Below are 19,645 nucleotides of genomic sequence, written 5' to 3'. Positions count from 1 at the left end.
TATATATATATATATATATATATATATATATATATATATATATATATATATATATATATATAATTTACAACCATTCTAGTTTTAAACGTTAAATTATAATAGCTTTAAGTTATTGTCTTTTATGAATTAATAATCCTAATAATATTTTATTTATTTTAATAATTCTCCAGGGTATTTGATACATTTATTGGTAAAAGTTTAATTTTTCAGGTTTTTGAGTAGTCAAAACTGCCCTCAATTATATTTATGCCCTTTTTACCAGAAGTTTAATTAAAAGCAGATGCAGCAACAGAAAGTCCTGGTCAGCTAAATTTTAAAGAAAGAAATTAATACTTTTTTGAAGAAATTACACATTTAATCAATCAAAAGTGACAAATAAAGAGTTTTACATTGTTCTGAACTGACTTTTACAAGTCGATGCTTTTCTTTTGAACTTTTTATTTATTAAAATATATTTTAAAATATGTATCACGCTTTCCAAAAATAAACAATATTAAGCAGAATAATTGTTTTCAACATTACTAAGAAATGTTTTTGGGAAACATTTTACAATGTTTTCTGAATAGTTCATTTGACACATAATATGTCAGAATTATGGTGAAAAACATGTTCTACTGACCTGATATTTGTATCAGTGGTTTATGACCAACATGAGCCACTCAATGGCTACTTTCACTGTGTGATCTCCAGGCACAATTTCAAACCCCATTGTAATAGTCTCTCTACATGAGATGCTACAGAAGGGGATGATTGCCTCTCCTCAACCTTTCCCATTTGGCAGCGCTGACATAAACAGCCAGAGTTAGACATTACAGATAAGCATCTCTTTGAGTCCCTCAGACAGCTTAGTCGCAAGTCCGATAGCACACCTCACAGAAACACAGAGGGAGATATCAGGGCTCCCTGCTATCCCAAAAGCCTTTCAGAAGCTACAAAATAATTCATGCAATAATAATGAAAGGGAAAATAAAAGATTGGTTGCTTGTGAAATTGCAATTTCAGGTGGCATAACTGATACCTTTTGTTGGAAATAATTGCGATTTTGCTTGTGACAGGCGATTAAATGTTTCTTTTTTATAGGTGTTATGGGAGAATATGAGCCAAAGATTGAAGTGCAGTTTCCAGAGATCGTTCAAGTGGCCAAAGGTTCAACTGTGCGTCTGGAGTGTTTTGCACTGGGGAAGTAAGTATTACAAAGATGTCCTCAATAGAAAGAGGATGTAATCAGTCTTTGAATTTCTTTTTGCGTTTGTGTTTTTTCCCCGTGACTTAGTCCAGTACCTTCCATAAGCTGGCATCGGGTGGACGGAGTCCCATTCGCCCGTAAAGTGGATGTAAGAAAAACCAGCGGCGTGATGGAAATCCCTTACTTCCAGCAAGAAGATGCGGGCACATACGAATGTATGGCAGAGAACTCCAAAGGAAGAAACTCTGTGCAGGGAAAGCTGTCTTTCTTTGGTAAGTTGTCTAGAGATGCATGAATATTTGAACAGCGAAAGCCACATGTCTCGTTCATTGAAGTGAAGGACATGATGCCTTTCCAGTCTTCAACCCTGACCAGCAGAAAATCAACTTAAGGCCGGATATTGTGCTTTAACAGTGCATCAAAATGATTAAAGCTTCCAGGTCATAATGTTTTTAATATTTTTATCCAGATTAAAAAGATAAGAGCATGACCTTGAGCCTGACCTTCTGTTTGTGTGTTCAATTTTACCAGATGGCACCATGATTGGGATCCAATTTGACTCCAGATCAAAGCTGTTAAACTTACTATGCTTAGATGAGGGGCACATATGCCAGGAAAACACTCAGTAGAGCAGCATCTGGATCAGTGATTTTTTTGTGTTTTTATCAAAAAATAGTCATTGATTTTGAAGTATATTTGTAGACTCTGGAACCAACTGAACCCAGTGTTCAGAATTAAAGGCTGAGTGGAGCTTGCTTGTTTGTGTTATGGTCATGAATGATACTTGAAATCAAATGGCTAGGAGAATTTATTATTTTGTAAGGAATAGGTTTCATAGTTATTTGTTTACTGTTCAAAAGTTTGGGGTCAATAAGATTTTTTTTATGTTTTTGAATGAAGTCTCTTGTACTCACTAGGCTGCATTTATTTGGTCAACAAAAACAATCATATTTTTTATATTATTAGAGTTTTCAATAACTGCTTTCTATTTCAATATTTTTTTTTATACAATTTTATTCCTGTGATACCGAAGCTGAATTTTCAGCAGCCTTTACTCCAGTCTTTAGAGTCACACGAGCCTTCAGAAATCATTCTAATATTCAATAATTTGGTATCCAAGTAACATTTCTTAAAATGGGCCCTCAATTGCTAGGCCTAGGTTTCCAGCTAGTGTATTGTGACTCAGAGGCTTATGAAGAGAAGCATATTAAATATGGACTTTAAAAATGAAGAGTTCATAACCTTTCCCCTTCACCAATGTGTTGGCTCAATGGCATTGTTCATACAAGACAGCTACCTATTAAGTAAGTACCTGTAGGCTAGAGAGGAGTGGGATTTATCCTCCCTTATGGGATCTTGCACTGGCTCTAATGCTATACCCACATACCCAGTGGCCCATTTACAAGAATAGTCTGCAAGGAACTGGCTGAATGTTTTATTATCCCTGTAGTCTTGTTGTTTATTTTCCAAACAATGTGGAATATGTGGGGGGGGGGGTTCCAAGAAAAGGGAAGTTCTCCTAATGGGCTTTCCAGATGTGCAATGTAGTGGTGATTTATAAATGTATTAATTAGATAAATAGCTGGTGCATATTGTAAAAGCTAATGTAATCCAGCCAAGGAGGCAATTTGTCGTAGGCATGGTTATGTGCTTTCACTCCTCAGCTCTCATGCCCAGCTCTGTTTTGGAGAGACTTGATATTTATGATAATTTGCCTAGGTTTTCGCTTCACTTCTGCTGTTCTTCAGTCATTGCCAGCCACGTCACACCTCTCCTCCTGTCTATAAGTCAGCTGCAGTATAAGGAGAAGGAAATAGAAATTTAGCATCTGGTTCAACAGGATTACCTGTGGTTCCTCTTCAGGAACTCGAGCTGCATTGAGAACGAATGGGGTGACATCTCTGAATAACGTGTATAATCAGTCCAAGGAAGGGCGAGACGTCATAGGCGGGTGACTTCAGAGACCACGAAGCATAAAAGCATGAGCGGCGAAGCCGGTAATCAGCCTTGTGTCTTCAGCAAATGCTCTGTGTGTGTGTCAGTCGATATCTGTTTGTGAGTCTTATTTAGTGTCGTTTGTCCACTGATAAATTCCATTGTCAAAGCTTCAATCAAGATAAGTTTTGGGCGAGAGCAGGCAGCGTTCAGGCTGTGTGTTTTCCCTGCCAATAAAAAAAAAAAAAAAAGGGTAGGGACACACACAGCTCGTGTGTTGTCTGCTTGAGAGTGAAGCGCGCAGTGTCAGCTCTCGTGGGAGTTGACGGCTGCGATGTGAGCCTTTGCTTCACTCTCAGAAGGCTCTCTTTGAGGAGAGAGCTTTCACTGGTGTTTCTCGCAGTGCCAGCCCCGCTTTCGCCGAGGCGGAGCGGTGGTTGTGCTCGCGGGATTCGCTTTCGGATCTGCTGGAAGGAATGTAAGACGGGCAAGTCCCTATCTTCTTTCTTAGCCACCAGATCCGGCGCCCGCTCTCGGGGGTCGGAAGCCCACGTTTGCGGTACTTTCTCGGTACTTTCTCTTGCGGTACGGCTCGTCCTATCTCCACCCATGTTCACTAGATCTAGAGCTCGTTCTCGAGGCTTGGAAACCAGCGCTGCGGTTTCCTCGTCCTCGGAGGCAGAGCTCACTGCAGCATCCATCTTTCTCTGAGGAGTTTGATGTTGTTTGTGTGACTGAGTAGCATAAAATAAAATAAATATATATATATATATATATATATAAAAAGACATGCGCGCTGCCGAGGCAACGCGTGTATTACATTGTTTCATTTTTATGTGAGTTTTTTTTCTACACCAGAGTGTATTACATTGTTTCATTTTTATGTGAGTTTTTCTACACCAGACCGTGTTGACTAGTCTGGTTGCTGACTACATTTAATTCTAAGGAATAAAATTACATATTTATCTGACTATGTGAAGTTAGATGTACAGGGGCTCTAGGGATGTCATTTCTTGTGTGAGAACATATGTGTACCGCTCTTCCTCTGAGGAGGTTGAGGCGGTCAGTTGCTGCTGGGCGGAGCAGTCCCAACCGTGTTCTAGCCCCTCGTGCCGGGGGTGTCACTTTTGTACTCCGCAGACGCTAGAGTCAGAGTGGTGCTCCCAGGCCGAAGGCTTCTAGTGGAAAGCAGTTCTACGGACCGTTGTTTTCGCTGGATAGCCTTCATCAGAACATCCTGACGCCTAAAGTCTAGGATGTTTTGAGGGCCAGCTCCCTCTGGGGAAGAGTGGTGTACACCACATTACACGGTGCCCGTCTCTCCTCAGTCCCCTCAGGAGATCATTCTGCCAACCCTGCCAGTGTTCCAGAGCGCAGCGATCTCTGGCGAGCGCTATTCTCAGTTACCGCCTGGAAACGTTGCGGTGCTGAGAGGCTCGCTACCTCTACGGAGGTCTCTAGAGCAGCTAGTACTGTCGTCCCCTGTCGGTCCGCCGCTTCAGGGCACCGAGCTAGTGGCTCTAGGCGCACCAGAGGCCAGTCTCGCGAGACTGGTTCCCTTAGGAGGTCACATGGCGGTATGGGAGCCCTTGCCAAGTGTACTTCACAGGGTCCTGCCCCGAGCAGGCTCTTGTCTAGTCTTCCTAGCAGACGATGTGGGTCTGAAGGCCGTCGTTTTTAGGAGACTTCAGCTACGAGAGTCCTGATGCTGCGGCACAGGACCTCGGAGGGCAGGCCCCTCTGGGGAAGAGCGGTGTACACCGCATTACACGGTGCCCGTCTCTCCTCAGTGCCCTCAGGAGATCGATCTGCCAACCCTGCCGGTGTTCCAGGGCACAGCGGTCTCCAGCGAGCGCTTCTCTCAGTTACCGCCCGGAAACGTAGCGGTGCTAAGAGGCTCCTGCCGTTGCACCGCTTCAGGGCACCGAGCTAATTGCTCTGATGCCACAAGAGATCAGTCTTGAGAGGCTGATTCACTTAGTAGACTATTTTGCAGCGTGAAAACTACTGCCAAATGTGTCTCAGTGGGTCCTGCACACTGTAGTGAGAGGCCACAGAATCCAGTTCTGGTGGGCCCCAGGCAGGCTCTGGTAATGGAACAGAAGTAGACTCTCTCTGAGGACGGAGACCATCGAGGTGGTCCCTCCTTGGGTTGCAGAGTCCGGGTCCTACAGCCGGTACTTCACTGTTCCGAGGAAAGGATGAAGTGTTGTGTCGTTTTCTAGATCTGTGCTTTTTGAACCACTCAGTCAGGGGACTGAAGTTTAGCACGTCTGCAGAGGCCAAGTCCGAGGACTGGTGTGTCACGATCTATCAAAAGATGCACTTATCTCCATCCTTCTTCATCGGAAGTTCCTGAGGTTTGCTTTTGGGGCAAAAGCCTACCAATACAGATCTTCCACTGGCCTTGCACTCTCACCCCACACTTTCACGACTCAACCACATTGACAATTGGTTGATATCAGCTCAATCTGAGCAGATGACGGTTCGGCACCGAGGTGTCGTTGTCACTCACATGAAAGAGCTGGGGTTAAGACTTAACGCCAAGAAAAGTGTGCTTTCTCCAGTTCAAAGAACCATTTATCTGGGCATGGTGTGGGATTCGACCACGATGCAGGCACGTATTTCACCTGCTCGGATCGAGTCGATCCTCACTGCAGTCGCGAGAGTGAGAGAAGGCTGGTCACTCACTGTCAAGCAGTCACGGAGATTGCTGAGTCTGATGGCAGCTCCGTCCAACGTGAATACTATTGGCCTGCTGTACATGAGACCCCTACAGTGGTGGCTCAAGACCAAGGGGTTCTCCCTGAGGGGAAACCCACTTTGCATGCTAAAGGTCACGCGGCGCTGCCTACGTGCCTTGGATATGTGGAGGAAGCCTTGGTTCTCGTCTCGACTCCCGGTCTGTGGAGTGGTCGCCATCTGACATGGCACATCAACTGCCTGGAGATGCTGGCCGTGCTTCGTGCACTTCGTTTTTTCTTCCCAGACCTAAGAGGTCACCATGTGTTGGTGCGCACCGACAACACAGCGGTGGTCTCTTACATCAACCACCAAGGAGGTCTGCACTCACGCCGTTTAAACAACTAGCGTACCAGATACTTGTGTGGGCCCAGGATGAATTCCTCTCACTCAGAGCAGTTCATATTCCTGGGCATCTTAATATGGGAGCAGACATCCTGTTGAGGCAGGGGCCGAGGCCCGGGGAATGGCGGCTTCACACTGAGGTGATGAAGCAGAGTTGGAGAGGTTGGACAGACTCGGGTGGATCTGTTGCGACTCGAGAGACATCGCACTGTCCCCTCTGGCTTCCTCTGACTCATCCAGCTCCACTGGGGCTGGAGGCCACGGTACAGACATGGCCAAGGCTTCATCTGTAAATTTTTCCCCCGATTGCTCTGCTCTCGGGAGTTCTGGAGAGAGTGCACCGGGACGGAGTCCGGCTGCTGTTAGTAGCCCCGTTCTGGACAGGCCGGGTATGGATCCTGGGCCTGATTTCTCTTTTTGACGGCACTCCATGGGAGGTTCCCGTCAGGAGAGATCTCCTCTCGCAGGCGGAGGGTGCGCCCCCGCATGGAGCTTAGAGGCTGTAGGTGTTGTCTCTGAGGAGGCACAACTCTTAGCTTCCAGTCTCTCAACCGAGGTTGTAAGACCGTTCTCCAATCCAGAGCTCCCTCAATGAGGAAACTGTATGCCTTGAAGTGGAAGCTTTTCACTTCTTGGTGCGGAGACCGCCAGCTCGACCCAGTTTACTGCCCGGATGGTACAGTGCTGGAGTTCCTGCAGGCTCTCCGCAGGGTTGACCCACTCCACCCTGAAGGTCTACGTCGCGGCCATGGTGGCCTACCGCGCCCCTCTCGGTGGCCAGTCAGTGGGCAGAAACCCTCTGGTTACATGTTTCCTCCATGGTGCGCTGAGGCTGAGGACTCCATCCAGAAGAAGCTATGCTAAGCGGTGATCAGGTTGCTATCCTAAGCCTCGAGTCCTCTGATCTCCCCTCTCCTGAGGGTCAAGACTCACTCCTTCTGAAGTTTGGCCATTGGACGGGTTGTCCCCGATTTCTGTCAGGCTCCTTCTCCTTCTCTTGCTTTAGCTGTGCTCTTCCACACTAGGCAGAGATTTTAAAGTCTGGCAGCGTGGGCATTTTCGTTCCCCATTCGCTCTCGAAGCAGCTCGAGTTCCTGAGGAGGAACATCTAAGGTTACGTATGTAGCCCTGGTTCCTCGAAGGAACGAGACGCTGCGTCGCAGTGCCACACTTCCGGCATCTCTGGCCGGCGCTTGCTGCATCCTTTGAGGCTGATTACCGGCTTCGCCGCTCATGCTTTTATGCTTCCTGGTCTCTGACGTCACCCGCCTATGACGTCTCGCCCTTCCATTGGACTGATTATACACGTTATTCAGAGACGTCACGCTGGACGCGTTCCCCATTTGTTCTCGACGCAGCATCTGGTTCCTTCGAGGATCCAGGGTTACATACGTAACCTTAGACGTTATTGAATAAGACACAGGTTTTTGCATAGAAATAGCTCACACTAAACCAGCACTGATGTCATCAACAAAAGTATTGCTGAAAATGGTTTATGAAGAGAGTTTTGATTTTGTCAATGATAACGAAGACATAATTTAATAAAAGTGTAATTTTAAATTATTTTAATGTGACAATTAAATGATTTTAATTAAGTGTTGATGAAAATGTAATATTGCAAGATATTAACAACCCACTAATTTTCTTCTTTTTTTTTTTTTTTGATTATGGAGAAGAACATGGACAGTTTTTGTTAATATTGATACATTTGAAAAAGTTTGGGGTCAGTGAGAAATACTTTTATTCAGCAAGTACACAAAAATTAATTAAAGAATCCTGAAAAAAGAAAACATAAAAATGTAAACAGCACAACAATTTTAACATTGAAAGAAAGGATTAATTAGTAACATAAATGTTACTTTATTTCAATTGGAATAATATTTCACAAAATCAATCTTTTCATTGTATTGATCAAATAAATGCAGACTTCGTGGGCATAAGAGGCTCCTTTCAAACACATTTAAAAAAGTGTAAAATTTGTACAAATGAGCTTTGCAAATTCATGTTTCAGTGTATTTTGAGCCAAAGTAATAGATTTTTTTTGATGGTTTGACATATGTAATTGAAAGTTTTGGAGACTGTAGTCTTTCCCCATTCGACTATTTACTACATCAGATATCAGCTAAAATAGCCACGAGTGAACTGACTTGGCTTAAAATGAACTCACTTTGGCCGCATTCATCTGCCAGTTATCCCTCATACTATATGCTTTAAGCTATTCATAATAATTTGCAACACACATTAAAACCACAGCAGGCATATAAAAAAGCAGCGACAGGTTGGCGTTTATCCTTTTCACGGCTTTGGGATTCTTCAATGGCAGGATTAGCCTACGGACAGACGTCTTGACTTACCACTCAGATCTCTCGCTTCCTTCCCCTCTATTTCTGTTTCTGTATCTTATTCTCTTCCCAATGTTTTTTCCCTTTGCCAGCCAGGTGATAAAAATCTGTAATCTTATTTTGAAGTGCCATGGAATTAGGCCTACGAGACATTCGTCAGCAGAGCAGGGGAATGAGGCGATCAATAAGTGTATCTCATGTTTATCACTTTCACTGGCAGCAGCAAAGCAGGAGGAGACACTCAAAGCCTTTCATTCTTTTTGCGTGCGTTGGCTTGATTACCAATTGCCCTCAAATGTTTCTGTTGCCTTCATTAGTCCTATTCCTTGCTTTGCTATGAAGATTGTGTACCTCTAACAGGTACACACATAAAGAGGGTTGTTTTAAAGATGTTTTTGTCTGTATGAGTGCCTTAAGTATCAGTATGAATTATTAAAGGGGTCATGTTAGTCAAGGTTTTTATGCATCAAAACAGTCAATTAGTTTTACTTGAAAAATTTTTAACACCATATCTAATCCTTAAAATTAACTGATTGTGCTTCTGAACATTTAAATAAATATTTTACCTAAAAGGAAAATTCAGAAACCAGACAAAAGGTGGATTTCTGAAAAATATCCTGGCCATATACTGAAAGGAGAATGAGTGGACAAGATAATGTAAGTAAAGTTTGGTTTTTTATGATATGAACTCTTTAAAGAGAAAAAAAATGGTTTGAATGTGGTATTTGGTAGGTAGGACTGCATTTAAGGTCACTTAAGTCTCACAAAAAGAGTTTCCCTACACAGAAAAACAGAGGTTCTTCTGTAGGGTACATTATGACACAGAAAACATCTATCGTAATCACAGTATGCCACTGAATAAGCTTTCAGTTGCTATTAAGGATGCTGAGAGCTCATTTTGACCTCTCTACCTCTCATTCCTCTCAAGTTTGACTTGTGGGTGTGAAATGTTGAGAGTGTTTGTGTGCCCTGTAGGCAAAGCTAAGTCAGGCCCTGACTGCTTACTCTCATTTAAACAGTGGGGTTTAAAAGTCAATACTCTCCCAGTGAGTGTGAGATAGAATGAGTGGCAGTGACGAAGGGATATGAGCAGCGCTTCGGTCTTCAATAGGAGATTTTTGACAGTTTGCGACTTAAATGTGACTGGTTTGCAGCAACAGGAATATAATAAAACATACAGTTCACCGTAAAAATGAAAACTGTTATTATTTGCTATTGTGTCATTGTATCAAACCTGTTTGACTTTATTTTGAAGAATTGTTGTCACTCTTTTCAATGTAATTAATGCCTGAAAGATTGAGGCTATTCAAGCTTCAAAAAGGATGCAAAAGCACCGTAAAAGCAGTTTTGTAAGACCAAATGTTTAAGAATCAGTGGAGGCTGTTTAAGATGTATTCCAGATCTTCTGGAGTCATGCAATGGTTTTAATAGCAATAAAGAGACTAAATTATAAGCTTTTCAATGATAATCCTCCTGCTGACTTACATGAGAACCACATCAGCCCAACTCATAATTGATTCATTTAGACTGCTTTTGTGCACAAATGATTCATTGAATAGATCTGACATCCAAATCACTCATGATTCGAACTGATTACTACTTCCCATTTCCAATTACAATGGAAAAAGGTCATCAACTAACCTTTACACTTAACAAACTTGTGTTTAAATATTTTATTGTTTGTATGTATGTATTCTACCCATTTCATCGGTCTTTTAGTGTCCTTCTAGGGAAAATGTTCATATGATTCTAGAGAATCATATCAATGATTCTCTAAATGTGCTCTACATCAATTAATTACTAGGTTTGAGTCATTTGCATTTAAAAGATAAAGATCACTACAGTTTGATATAATTAAGCGATAATTTACCCTAACTGTGCGTTCACACCGCCAGTGTCGAGAGCGTAAAAAAATCGCTCTGGCCGCTCTGCTCACGACGCTGCAGAAAGATTTGTGAGCACTCAGACGCTCTGACGTAGATCGAATGCTTATTCTGTATTTAAAGTGGCCGCAAAGCAAACAAGCTTGTTGATCTTGTGCAGACTAACCACAAGGAGGGTAACATTATAATTAACCTCATTAAATATTGTTGTGGACGAAGTATTAAGATCCTTTACCTAATAATGTATAAAGCACTGTAAAAATACTCTGATGCAAGTAAAAGTCTTGGATTGAAAATGCTACTTAAGTAAATATAATCAAGTATAAACATTACTTAATGTAAGTATAATCAGGGAAATTTGTTTAAAAGTAAACTGGGACTACAGTACTATTATTTATTATATCATTAATGCACATCAGCAACTCACCAGGAACATGAACAATCTCAGACACCTTGGTCCACGTATCACTTTTAATTTATTTTTAATGTCCCTGTACGCAAACAGGGACACATAATAGATTATTGCAAACCAGAAACACCAATAATCAACCTGTCCTCTATTGTGCTTGGGAACAAATGTGGTCGGAGCTGCGTTCTCTGGAATCCTCTCAAGCGGTGGACTTCTACGTTCCGATTGGTTGCTGCCCAATCTCGTCATGGCTCATTACCAAAAAGTTAGCCTTGATTTCAACTATCCTCGACACTTTCAACGGCCAAGTCGCGCCGCGCCTCGCTGCTGCTCGACGCCGGCTTACATTGAAAATGAATGACTTACGGCCACGCTCTCGACGCCGGCGGTGTGAATGCACAGTACTGGTCGAGGTAATTTATAGTACTAGCTTTTAGACAGTACTAATATATTATATGTTATTTCCTTTCTATAACCACTTAAGTGGACATGTGAATCAGTTGGATCTGACTGCTGTTGTTTCCTTATGTGCCATTTTTGTGATTACATCACACCATTTTCCACAGTTCATGGCTCTAATAATGTACAGGTCCACTTTGAAGGACCACTTTGAAGGACACATAACAGGTAATAATCAAGGTTAAAGTAATTCCATGTAGTCATTACCTCTGCTGTTGGTTGTTTCAGCCTCCCCCCAGCTAATTGAGAAGCCCCAGGATGTGCAGAAGGCCATTGATGACTCTCTGGTGTGGGAATGCAAGGCCACAGGGAAACCCAAACCCTCATACAGGTGGATGAAAAATGGAGAGAACCTGGAGCCCACTGAGGTCAGTTCACCTCTGAGGTTTGAGGAAGGTCACCAGACATTTGCAACAGTATACTAAAGATACCGACAATGACATAATAGAAATGGCATTCTAAAATTGTAGTTCACACACACACACACACACACACAAATACAATTCTGTCATCATTTGATAATCCTCATGACTCCTGTGGAACACAAAAGAAGGCATTTTAAAAAGATTGTTGTCAACAGGTTATTTTGGAACCCAGTGGCCTTCATTGTATGAAAAAATTATAATAATAATAAAAATAAAATAGATTTGTTATTTTTTGTTCTACTGAAGAAAGAAAATCATCTCTAGGTTACGTATGTAACCCTAGTTCCTCGAGGGAACGAGACGCTGCATCGAACAACGCTTTGGGGAACGCGCTTAGCGTGAGCGACTCTGAATATCGTGTGTAATCAGTCCAATGGTAGAGCGTGACGTCACAGGCGGGGTGACGTAAGTGACCAGGAAGCTATAAAAGCACATGCCGTGCAGCTGGCGTCAGCTTCGAGTACCAGCAAGCGCCGGCAGGGGTGCCGGGGGTATGGCTCCGAGACGCAGCGTCTCGTTCCCTTGAGGAACTAGGGTTACATACGTAACCTATACACGTTCCTCTTCAGGAACTCGAGCTGCGTCGAACAACGCTTTGGGGAACGAGTACCAACGCCGCCAGACTACCAAACCCCTGCCTAGTGTGTATCCCGAAGAGCACAGCTTAGGACAAGAGGACAGAAGCGCCTGGAGTGACTGGCATGTCTAGGCCATAGAATTTAACAAACGTAGAAGGCGTGGACCACCCCACAGCATTGCAGATGTCCAGCATGGATACACCTGCTAGGAAGGCCTTGGAGGCCGCCATACCCTGAGTAGAGTGAGCCTTGGCTCCCGACAGCGGGTGACAACCAGAGGACTCATAGGTGGCGTTGATAGACTCGACTATCCAACGACTAATAGTCTGCTTAGAAGCAGGACAACCCCTCTTGGGGGGACCGTAGCATACAAGCAATTGGTCAGTTTTTCTCCACAGGGCAGCTCTGTGGACGTATGTGTCCAGTGCTCGAACTGGACACATACAATTTAGCTTTAGCTAGGAGGACAGAAGGCCTGCAGCACTACAGGTTGGGGTGTAACAGAGAGAACCTTAGGAACATATCCCGCTCGAGGACATATGAACGCTTTGGTCATGCCAGGTGCAAACTCAAGATAAGTGGGGGCCACAGAGAGGGCCTGAAGATCTCCTACTCTCTGCAGAGAGGTGATAGCCAACAGAAATGAGGTTTTAAGTGTAAGATGTCTGTCTGAAATATCTTGAATGGGTTCAAACGGGGGTTTGCACATTGCCTCTAACACCACAACCAAGTCCCACAGGGGAATACGGGACCGTACTGGAGGTCTCAGCCTCAGCGCACCGTGGAGGAAACGTGTAACTAGGGGGTGTCTTCCCAAAGACTGGCCATCGAGAAGGGCGTGGTAGGCTGCAATGGCCGCCACGTTAGCCTTCAGCGTGGAGTGGGTCAATCCTGCAGAGAGCCTGGCCTGTAGGAACTCCACAACTGTACCAACTGGGCAGTTTGCTGGGTCTAGCTGGCGGTCTCTGCACCAAGAGGTGAAGAGTTTCCACCTCAGGGCGTACAATTTCCTCGTTGAGGGAGCTCTGAATTGGAGGAGGGTCTCAACAACCTCGGTTGAGAGACCAGCTGCTAATAGTTGTGCCCCTTCAGGGGCCACACCCACAGCTTCCACAACTCCAGGCGAGGGTGAATTATCATGCCCTGCGCCTGTGTGAGTTGGTCTGTCCTGATCGGTATCTCCCATGGAGAGCCGTCGAGGAGCAAGACCAGGTCTGCGAACCATACTCGGCCCGGCCAGAACCGGGAGCAGAGCAATAGGGGGAAAGGCGTACAGACGAAGCCTCGGCCAGGTCTGTACCATAGCGTCCAGTCCCAGAGGAGCTGGATGAACTAGAGAGAACCAAAGGGGACATTGTGATGTGTCTTGAGTCGCAAAAAGGTCAACTTGAGCCCTGCCAAACACTCTCCATATCTGTTTCACCACTTCTGGGTGAAGCCTCCATTCCCCGGGCCTCGGCCCCTGCCTCGACAGTATGTCTGCTCCCATATTTAGTTTCCCAGGAATATATACTGCTCTTAATAAGAGTAGTTTGTTCTGGGACCACACCAGGATCTGGTGCGCCAGCTTGAACAAAGGGCGCGAATGCAGACCTCCCTGATGGTTGATGTAAGAGACCATCGATGTGTTGTCAGTGCGCACCAACACATGGTGACCCCTTAGGTCTGGGAGGAAGTGCTTCAGTGCACGATAAACTGCTAGCATTTCTAGACAATTGATATGCCATGTTAGATGGCGACCGCTCCACAGACCACAGGCAGGGTGGCCACTCATGACTGCACCCCAGCCGGTGAGAGATGCGTCCGTCGCTAGTATTACACGGCGACAAGGAGCTCCCAGCACCGGGCCCTGATTCATGAACCTAGGTTTCTTCCACATGTCTAAGGCACGGAGGCAGCGCCGCGTGACCTTGATAGTGCGAAGTAGATTGCCCTTCTGGGAAAATCCCTTGGTCTTGAGCCACCACTGTAGGGGTCTCATGTACAGCAGGCCAAGAGGTATCACGTTGGACGCAGCTGCCATCAGACCCAACAATCTCTGAAATTGTTTGACAGTAAGTGACTGGCCTTCTCTGACTCTCTCGACTGAGATGAGGATCGACTCAATACGAGCAGGGGACAATCGTGCCTGCATCGCGGTCGAATCCCATACTACGCCGAGATAGGTGGTTCTCTGAACCGGAGAAAGTACACTCTTCTTGGCATTCAGTCTCAAACCCAGCTCCCCCATATGTGCAAGAACGACATCTCGATGCCGAGCCGCAACCTGCTCTGACTGAGCTAAAATCAACCAATCGTCGATATATTTGAGAATGCGGATGCCCTGCATGCGCAGGGGGACCAGAGCCGCGTCTACACATTTTGTGAACGTGCGGGGTGAGAGTGCAAGGCCGAAGGGAAGTACTCGATATTGGTAAGCTTCGCCCCCGAAAGTGAACCTCAGAAACTTCCTGTGTTGTGGAAGGATGGATATGTGGAAGTATGCATCTTTGAGATCTATTGTGACAAACCAGTCCTCGGACCTGATCTGAGCTACAACATGCTTGATTGTGAGCATTTTGAACTTCAATCTCATAACTGAACGATTTAAGACCCTCAAGTCTATAATCGGACGCAACCCCCCATCCTTCTTTGGAACTATGAAATACCGGCTGTAAAATCCGGACTCCCTGTCTTGAGGAGGGACCACCTCGATGACCTCCTTCTCTAATAGGGTTTTCACTTCCTGTTCCATAACCAGACCCTGCCTGGGGCCGACTATCGTCGGGATGACCCCGTTGAATATTGGCGGCGCAGAGCCGAACTGAATACGGTAGGCTTTTTCTACTGTGTGCAGGACCCATTGAGATACATTTGGCAGTAGTTTCCATGCTGCTAAATAATCTACTAAGGGAATCAGTCTCTCGAGACTGACTTCTGGTGTAAGAGGCCCCCGCAGGTGCGGCGAGCATCTCAGCCCCGCTACGTGCACGGGCGGAAGATACTGAGACCGATGCTCGCTGGGGACTGCTACGCCCTGGAACACTGGCAGGGTTGGCAGATCAGCCCCCAGAGGGCACTGAGGCGAGACGGGCACCGTGTACTGTGGTGTGTACCCTCTGAAACCCTGGGCTTTTGGCGTCAGGGTTTTTGGCCGAGGACTTCTTAGCTTCTATGACTGCCCTAAGATCTTGTTTAGGCTTAGAAGACCTCGGCCGAGAGTGTCGCTGGGACTCTCGATCCCGACGCGGGGGAGCACGAGAGGCAACACTCTGTTTCTGGGCTTCGCAATACGAGGAGCTAGGGTGTGGCTGGGGCATCTCCCGCCCAGATGCCCCTAGAGATTGACGAGGGAGGAACTTATGGAACGCCGCCGCTTGTTTGCGGGCCTCCTGAAACCTGTCGACGACAGAATTGACTGTGTCGCCGAACAGGCCAGTAGGCTGAATCGGGGCGTCCATGAGGCAGACCCTGTCCCGCTCTTTCATATCGGACAGGGTCAACCATAAGTGCCTCTCCGCGGCCACCATAGCTGCCATGGACCGCCCATCGCTCGGGCGGTCTCCTTGGTGGCGCGGAGGGAGAGATCAGCGGTCCTTCTTAGTTCTGATATATCATGGGACTTGATCTCCTCTCCCTCATCTAGCTCTTTAAGCAGGTCGGCTTGGTACGCCTGTAACAACGCCATGGTGTGCAGACACGCACCAGCCTGACCTGCAGCCGCATACCCTTTGCCCACCATAGCCGATGTTGTTCTGAGTGGCTTTGAGGGCAATGCCGGGGCCTTCAGAGATGATGCCGTGCCGGGGGACAGATAGCTCGCGAGCGTCTGTTCCACCCGGGGTATCGCTCTATAGCCGTGCTCTTCCATCCCCACTACATTGCCATAGTAGTCAGATGAGGGGATGTAGAGGCGGGCTGAAAATGGGCGTTTCCACAACCAGGCGATCTCATCATGCAGGTCGGGAAAAAATGGAAAACCCCGGCTGGGAGGTGGCTGACTCGTGCGCAGGAAGCGTTCATCGAGCTTGCTTCGCTGCGGTTCGGTCGTTTTTTCGGAAGGCCACTCAATGCTTAATTTGGCCACCGCGCGAGTAACCACCTCCAAGAGCTCCTCATATTGCGGCGAATGGGGTGGCGAATCACTGTCGACCGACTCCACATCGACCTCCTCGGAGGAAGAGAGGCGGACCGTCGATCCCTCTCCCTGGGTGGAAGGAACCGCAGAGCTTGCATTCCGACTCCAGGGATTGGCCGTCGGATCTGGCGGAAGTGGAAGGAGATAGGAACTGGCCCGTCTCCATTCCCTCCACCAAATCCACTTGCGAACCCCACAAGTGCAGCCGCTGTTCTGCCTCGGCAGAAGCGGGACCAGCACCGCGGGGAACGCTGGCGAAGGCCCCCTCCTCGAAGAGTCGCTTACGTCCCCCCCCCCCGTGACGTCACGCTCGAGTTCCTGAAGAGGAACAGGTAGCAGAAAGCACTACTCTCTAACAAATATTTTAAAGATTGAACCAACACATTTTCATTTCATACCGCTTCCTTTTTTGCGAGTTGGTCAAAGTTATTCTATAGATGCTTGAAGGTGATTTGAAACAACTTTTGCAGCCCATTTACTTCCTTTGTGTGACTTTCCGGGATGTTTAATGTGGTAGAAAATTTAGGAGCTTGATTTTTATCCATCAGGAATTTATTGGATTATGAAAAATGGGCACTTTAGGGCTTTACATTTGAGTTTTGGAGGCTACACCTCTCCTGAAACACTGACAGCACAAAACTTCAGCAGCCTTTGTGAGGTCAATGAAGAGAAAAGTAATTTGATGTGGAGCAAGTCATGACATTTTTTATGAAAGACAGACATTTTTTTCTATGGAATAACATGCTGTGATGAGTTATGTACAAGAAGACCAGTAAAGTGAATTAAGTACGTAAATAGGATGGTTTTGATTTCATGTCGACTTTAAATAAGCAGAAGAGAGGAGCATGCTAATTATAGCTGTTCTAATCATCATTAATGCTCATCATTGCTCAAACATAATTACTGGTTTACAACCCAAAAACATAACCAAACAACAACGCTCTTCCATTGGACTGATTACACACGATATTCAGAGTCGCTCACGCTAAGCGCGTTCCCCAAAGCATTGTTCGACACAGCTCGAGTTCCTGAAGAGGAACAGGTTTGGAATGGCATGAGTACATGCATGTTAATTTCCAATTTTTGAGTGAACTATCCCTAAATATTGTATTTGAAAATATAGGTTTAGTACAGGAACTACAGATTACATCAGGTTTATTATATCAACTGTGCAATACAAGCAAAGTTTAGAAACTTATTTGTTGTCTTGTTTTTAGGTTATTTCACTGATTTGGTAGCAGTCATCACAGTAGATCTACCAGCCATGTTTATTAACCTTCTGAGACCAATGCTTTAGAATGTATTCCTTAATGGCTTCGCAATAACTGTCTAAATCAGAGTGAATCCCCTGGAGTACCTGATATGTCATTCCGCGGACCTTCTATATAGGCCAGTACAGAATTATCGAAACAATAGGAAAGGACAAAATTGAGAACATAAAAGCTTCCAAATATCCACCAGTTGTTCTGGCAATGAGAGGGAATAGCTCTCCAAAAATGCAATAAACTCAAGATGGCAATAGCTAGCAGAAAGCACTACTCTCTAACAAATATTTTAAAGATTGAACCAACACATTTTCATTTCATACCGCTTCCTTTTTTGCGAGTTGGTCAAAGTTATTCTATAGATGCTTGAAGGTGATTTGAAACAACTTTTGCAGCCCATTTACTTCCTTTGTGTGACTTTCCGGGATGTTTAATGTGGTAGAAAATTTAGGAGCTTGATTTTTATCCATCAGGAATTTATTGGATTATGAAAAATGGGCACTTTAGGGCTTTACATTTGAGTTTTGGAGGCTACACCTCTCCTGAAACACTGACAGCACAAAACTTCAGCAGCCTTTGTGAGGTCAATGAAGAGAAAAGTAATTTGATGTGGAGCAAGTCATGACATTTTTTATGAAAGACAGACATGTTATTCTATGGAATAACATGCTGTGATGAGTTATGTACAAGAAGACCAGTAAAGTGAATTAAGTACGTAAATAGGATGGTTTTGATTTCATGTCGACTTTAAATAAGCAGAAGAGAGGAGCATGCTAATTATAGCTGTTCTAATCATCATTAATGCTCATCATTGCTCAAACATAATTACTGGTTTACAACCCAAAAACATAACCAAACAACACAAGCTCAAAATATGAAGGACATTTAAAAAGTCTGTAAATAAAGTCAAATACATTTCATGAACATTAAGGCTCGATTTAAGTCTTTTAGCTTTGGACACAAGATGCAATCTCCCATGAAATCTACAATCTAAAACAGCTGAATTTGAGCCTGTTTCCTTGAAGGCCATTAGCAGAAGGCTTATAAACCTTTACTGTGTCCTAGACAAGCTCTTATTGTTTTGTCTTTCTTTGAAATCCATTTAAACTATAGATAAAGTGGTGATAAACAGTTATATGTCTCAACATTCTATGTAGTATACAACCTGTCTCCACTGAGAGCATTTCACCCAGAATTCCAAACTCCGAGCACATGAAGTTATTTTTAGAGACTAGTAGCTCTTCAGAGCAACTATGGAGTGGTGAATAAACAAATCAGTAAACTTCATGTAAATTAGCCTTGTTATGCGATGTGGGTGCTAACGAGACAAAAGATATTGATCCATTTAGAGACTGTTTATGTGTTCAGAGACATGGCCACTTGTCTTTCTTCATCTGTCACTCATTCTTTTTCATCTTTCACACCACCGGATTAGAATATCTATCAGTGCTGCATAATTAGCAGTCTGTCCATTTTATTGTTTTGCACTTTATTCGAGAACGGTTCCATCAGAATACACCACAATCAGAAAAAGCTCATTGACATGCATTGGACCTCAGGAAATAATTGCTAATGCAGATTTTCCTGGTTATGGGCTCTACGTTTGTTGAGTGAATTTGTGTTTGAAATACTGAATTTGCATAATGATCAATGTTTTACTGGTGTGTTTGTGTGCCAAGGTAATTGCCAAAAGGTACACTTGAATTTTAAATTCAATAACATCTCTTTATTTTGCATTTATGGTTGTAAAAATGATTTGAAAGACCTTGCGCCTTTCTAGAAGCACGTCTCTTGTTTGTACTATGACAGGCTAATGTCTCAAGGGCACAACAATCTCTTGATTGAATCATAGCCCTAGCTTACATTTTGATTACAAAATGTTGATTTTCAATGTATCCCGGTTAAATGAATTAATCATTGCAGAATTATCACAATCTCCAAATGTCACCGTAAACATCA

General features: G+C 44.6%; 1 protein-coding gene across 2 annotated transcripts in view; it reads left to right on the top strand.

Moving 5' to 3' along the window:
• LOC132151643 (contactin-4-like) overlaps nucleotides 1-19,645 on the top strand; it is a 148,379-nt gene that overhangs the window by 70,163 nt on the left and 58,571 nt on the right. For both annotated transcript variants that reach the window (XM_059559899.1, XM_059559898.1), the window contains exons 6-8: nucleotides 1,081-1,183; nucleotides 1,274-1,458; nucleotides 11,530-11,669. In XM_059559899.1, the coding sequence (XP_059415882.1) occupies nucleotides 1,081-1,183; nucleotides 1,274-1,458; nucleotides 11,530-11,669 (428 nt within the window). The remainder of the gene's footprint in view (nucleotides 1-1,080; nucleotides 1,184-1,273; nucleotides 1,459-11,529; nucleotides 11,670-19,645) is intronic.

The sequence above is a fragment of the Carassius carassius genome, chromosome 10, assembly GCF_963082965.1.
Source record: "Carassius carassius chromosome 10, fCarCar2.1, whole genome shotgun sequence".
In the NCBI taxonomy this organism is placed as follows: domain Eukaryota; kingdom Metazoa; phylum Chordata; class Actinopteri; order Cypriniformes; family Cyprinidae; genus Carassius; species Carassius carassius.
Note: the sequence above shows the minus strand (reverse complement) of the source record. Positions and strands in the feature narration are given on the sequence as shown.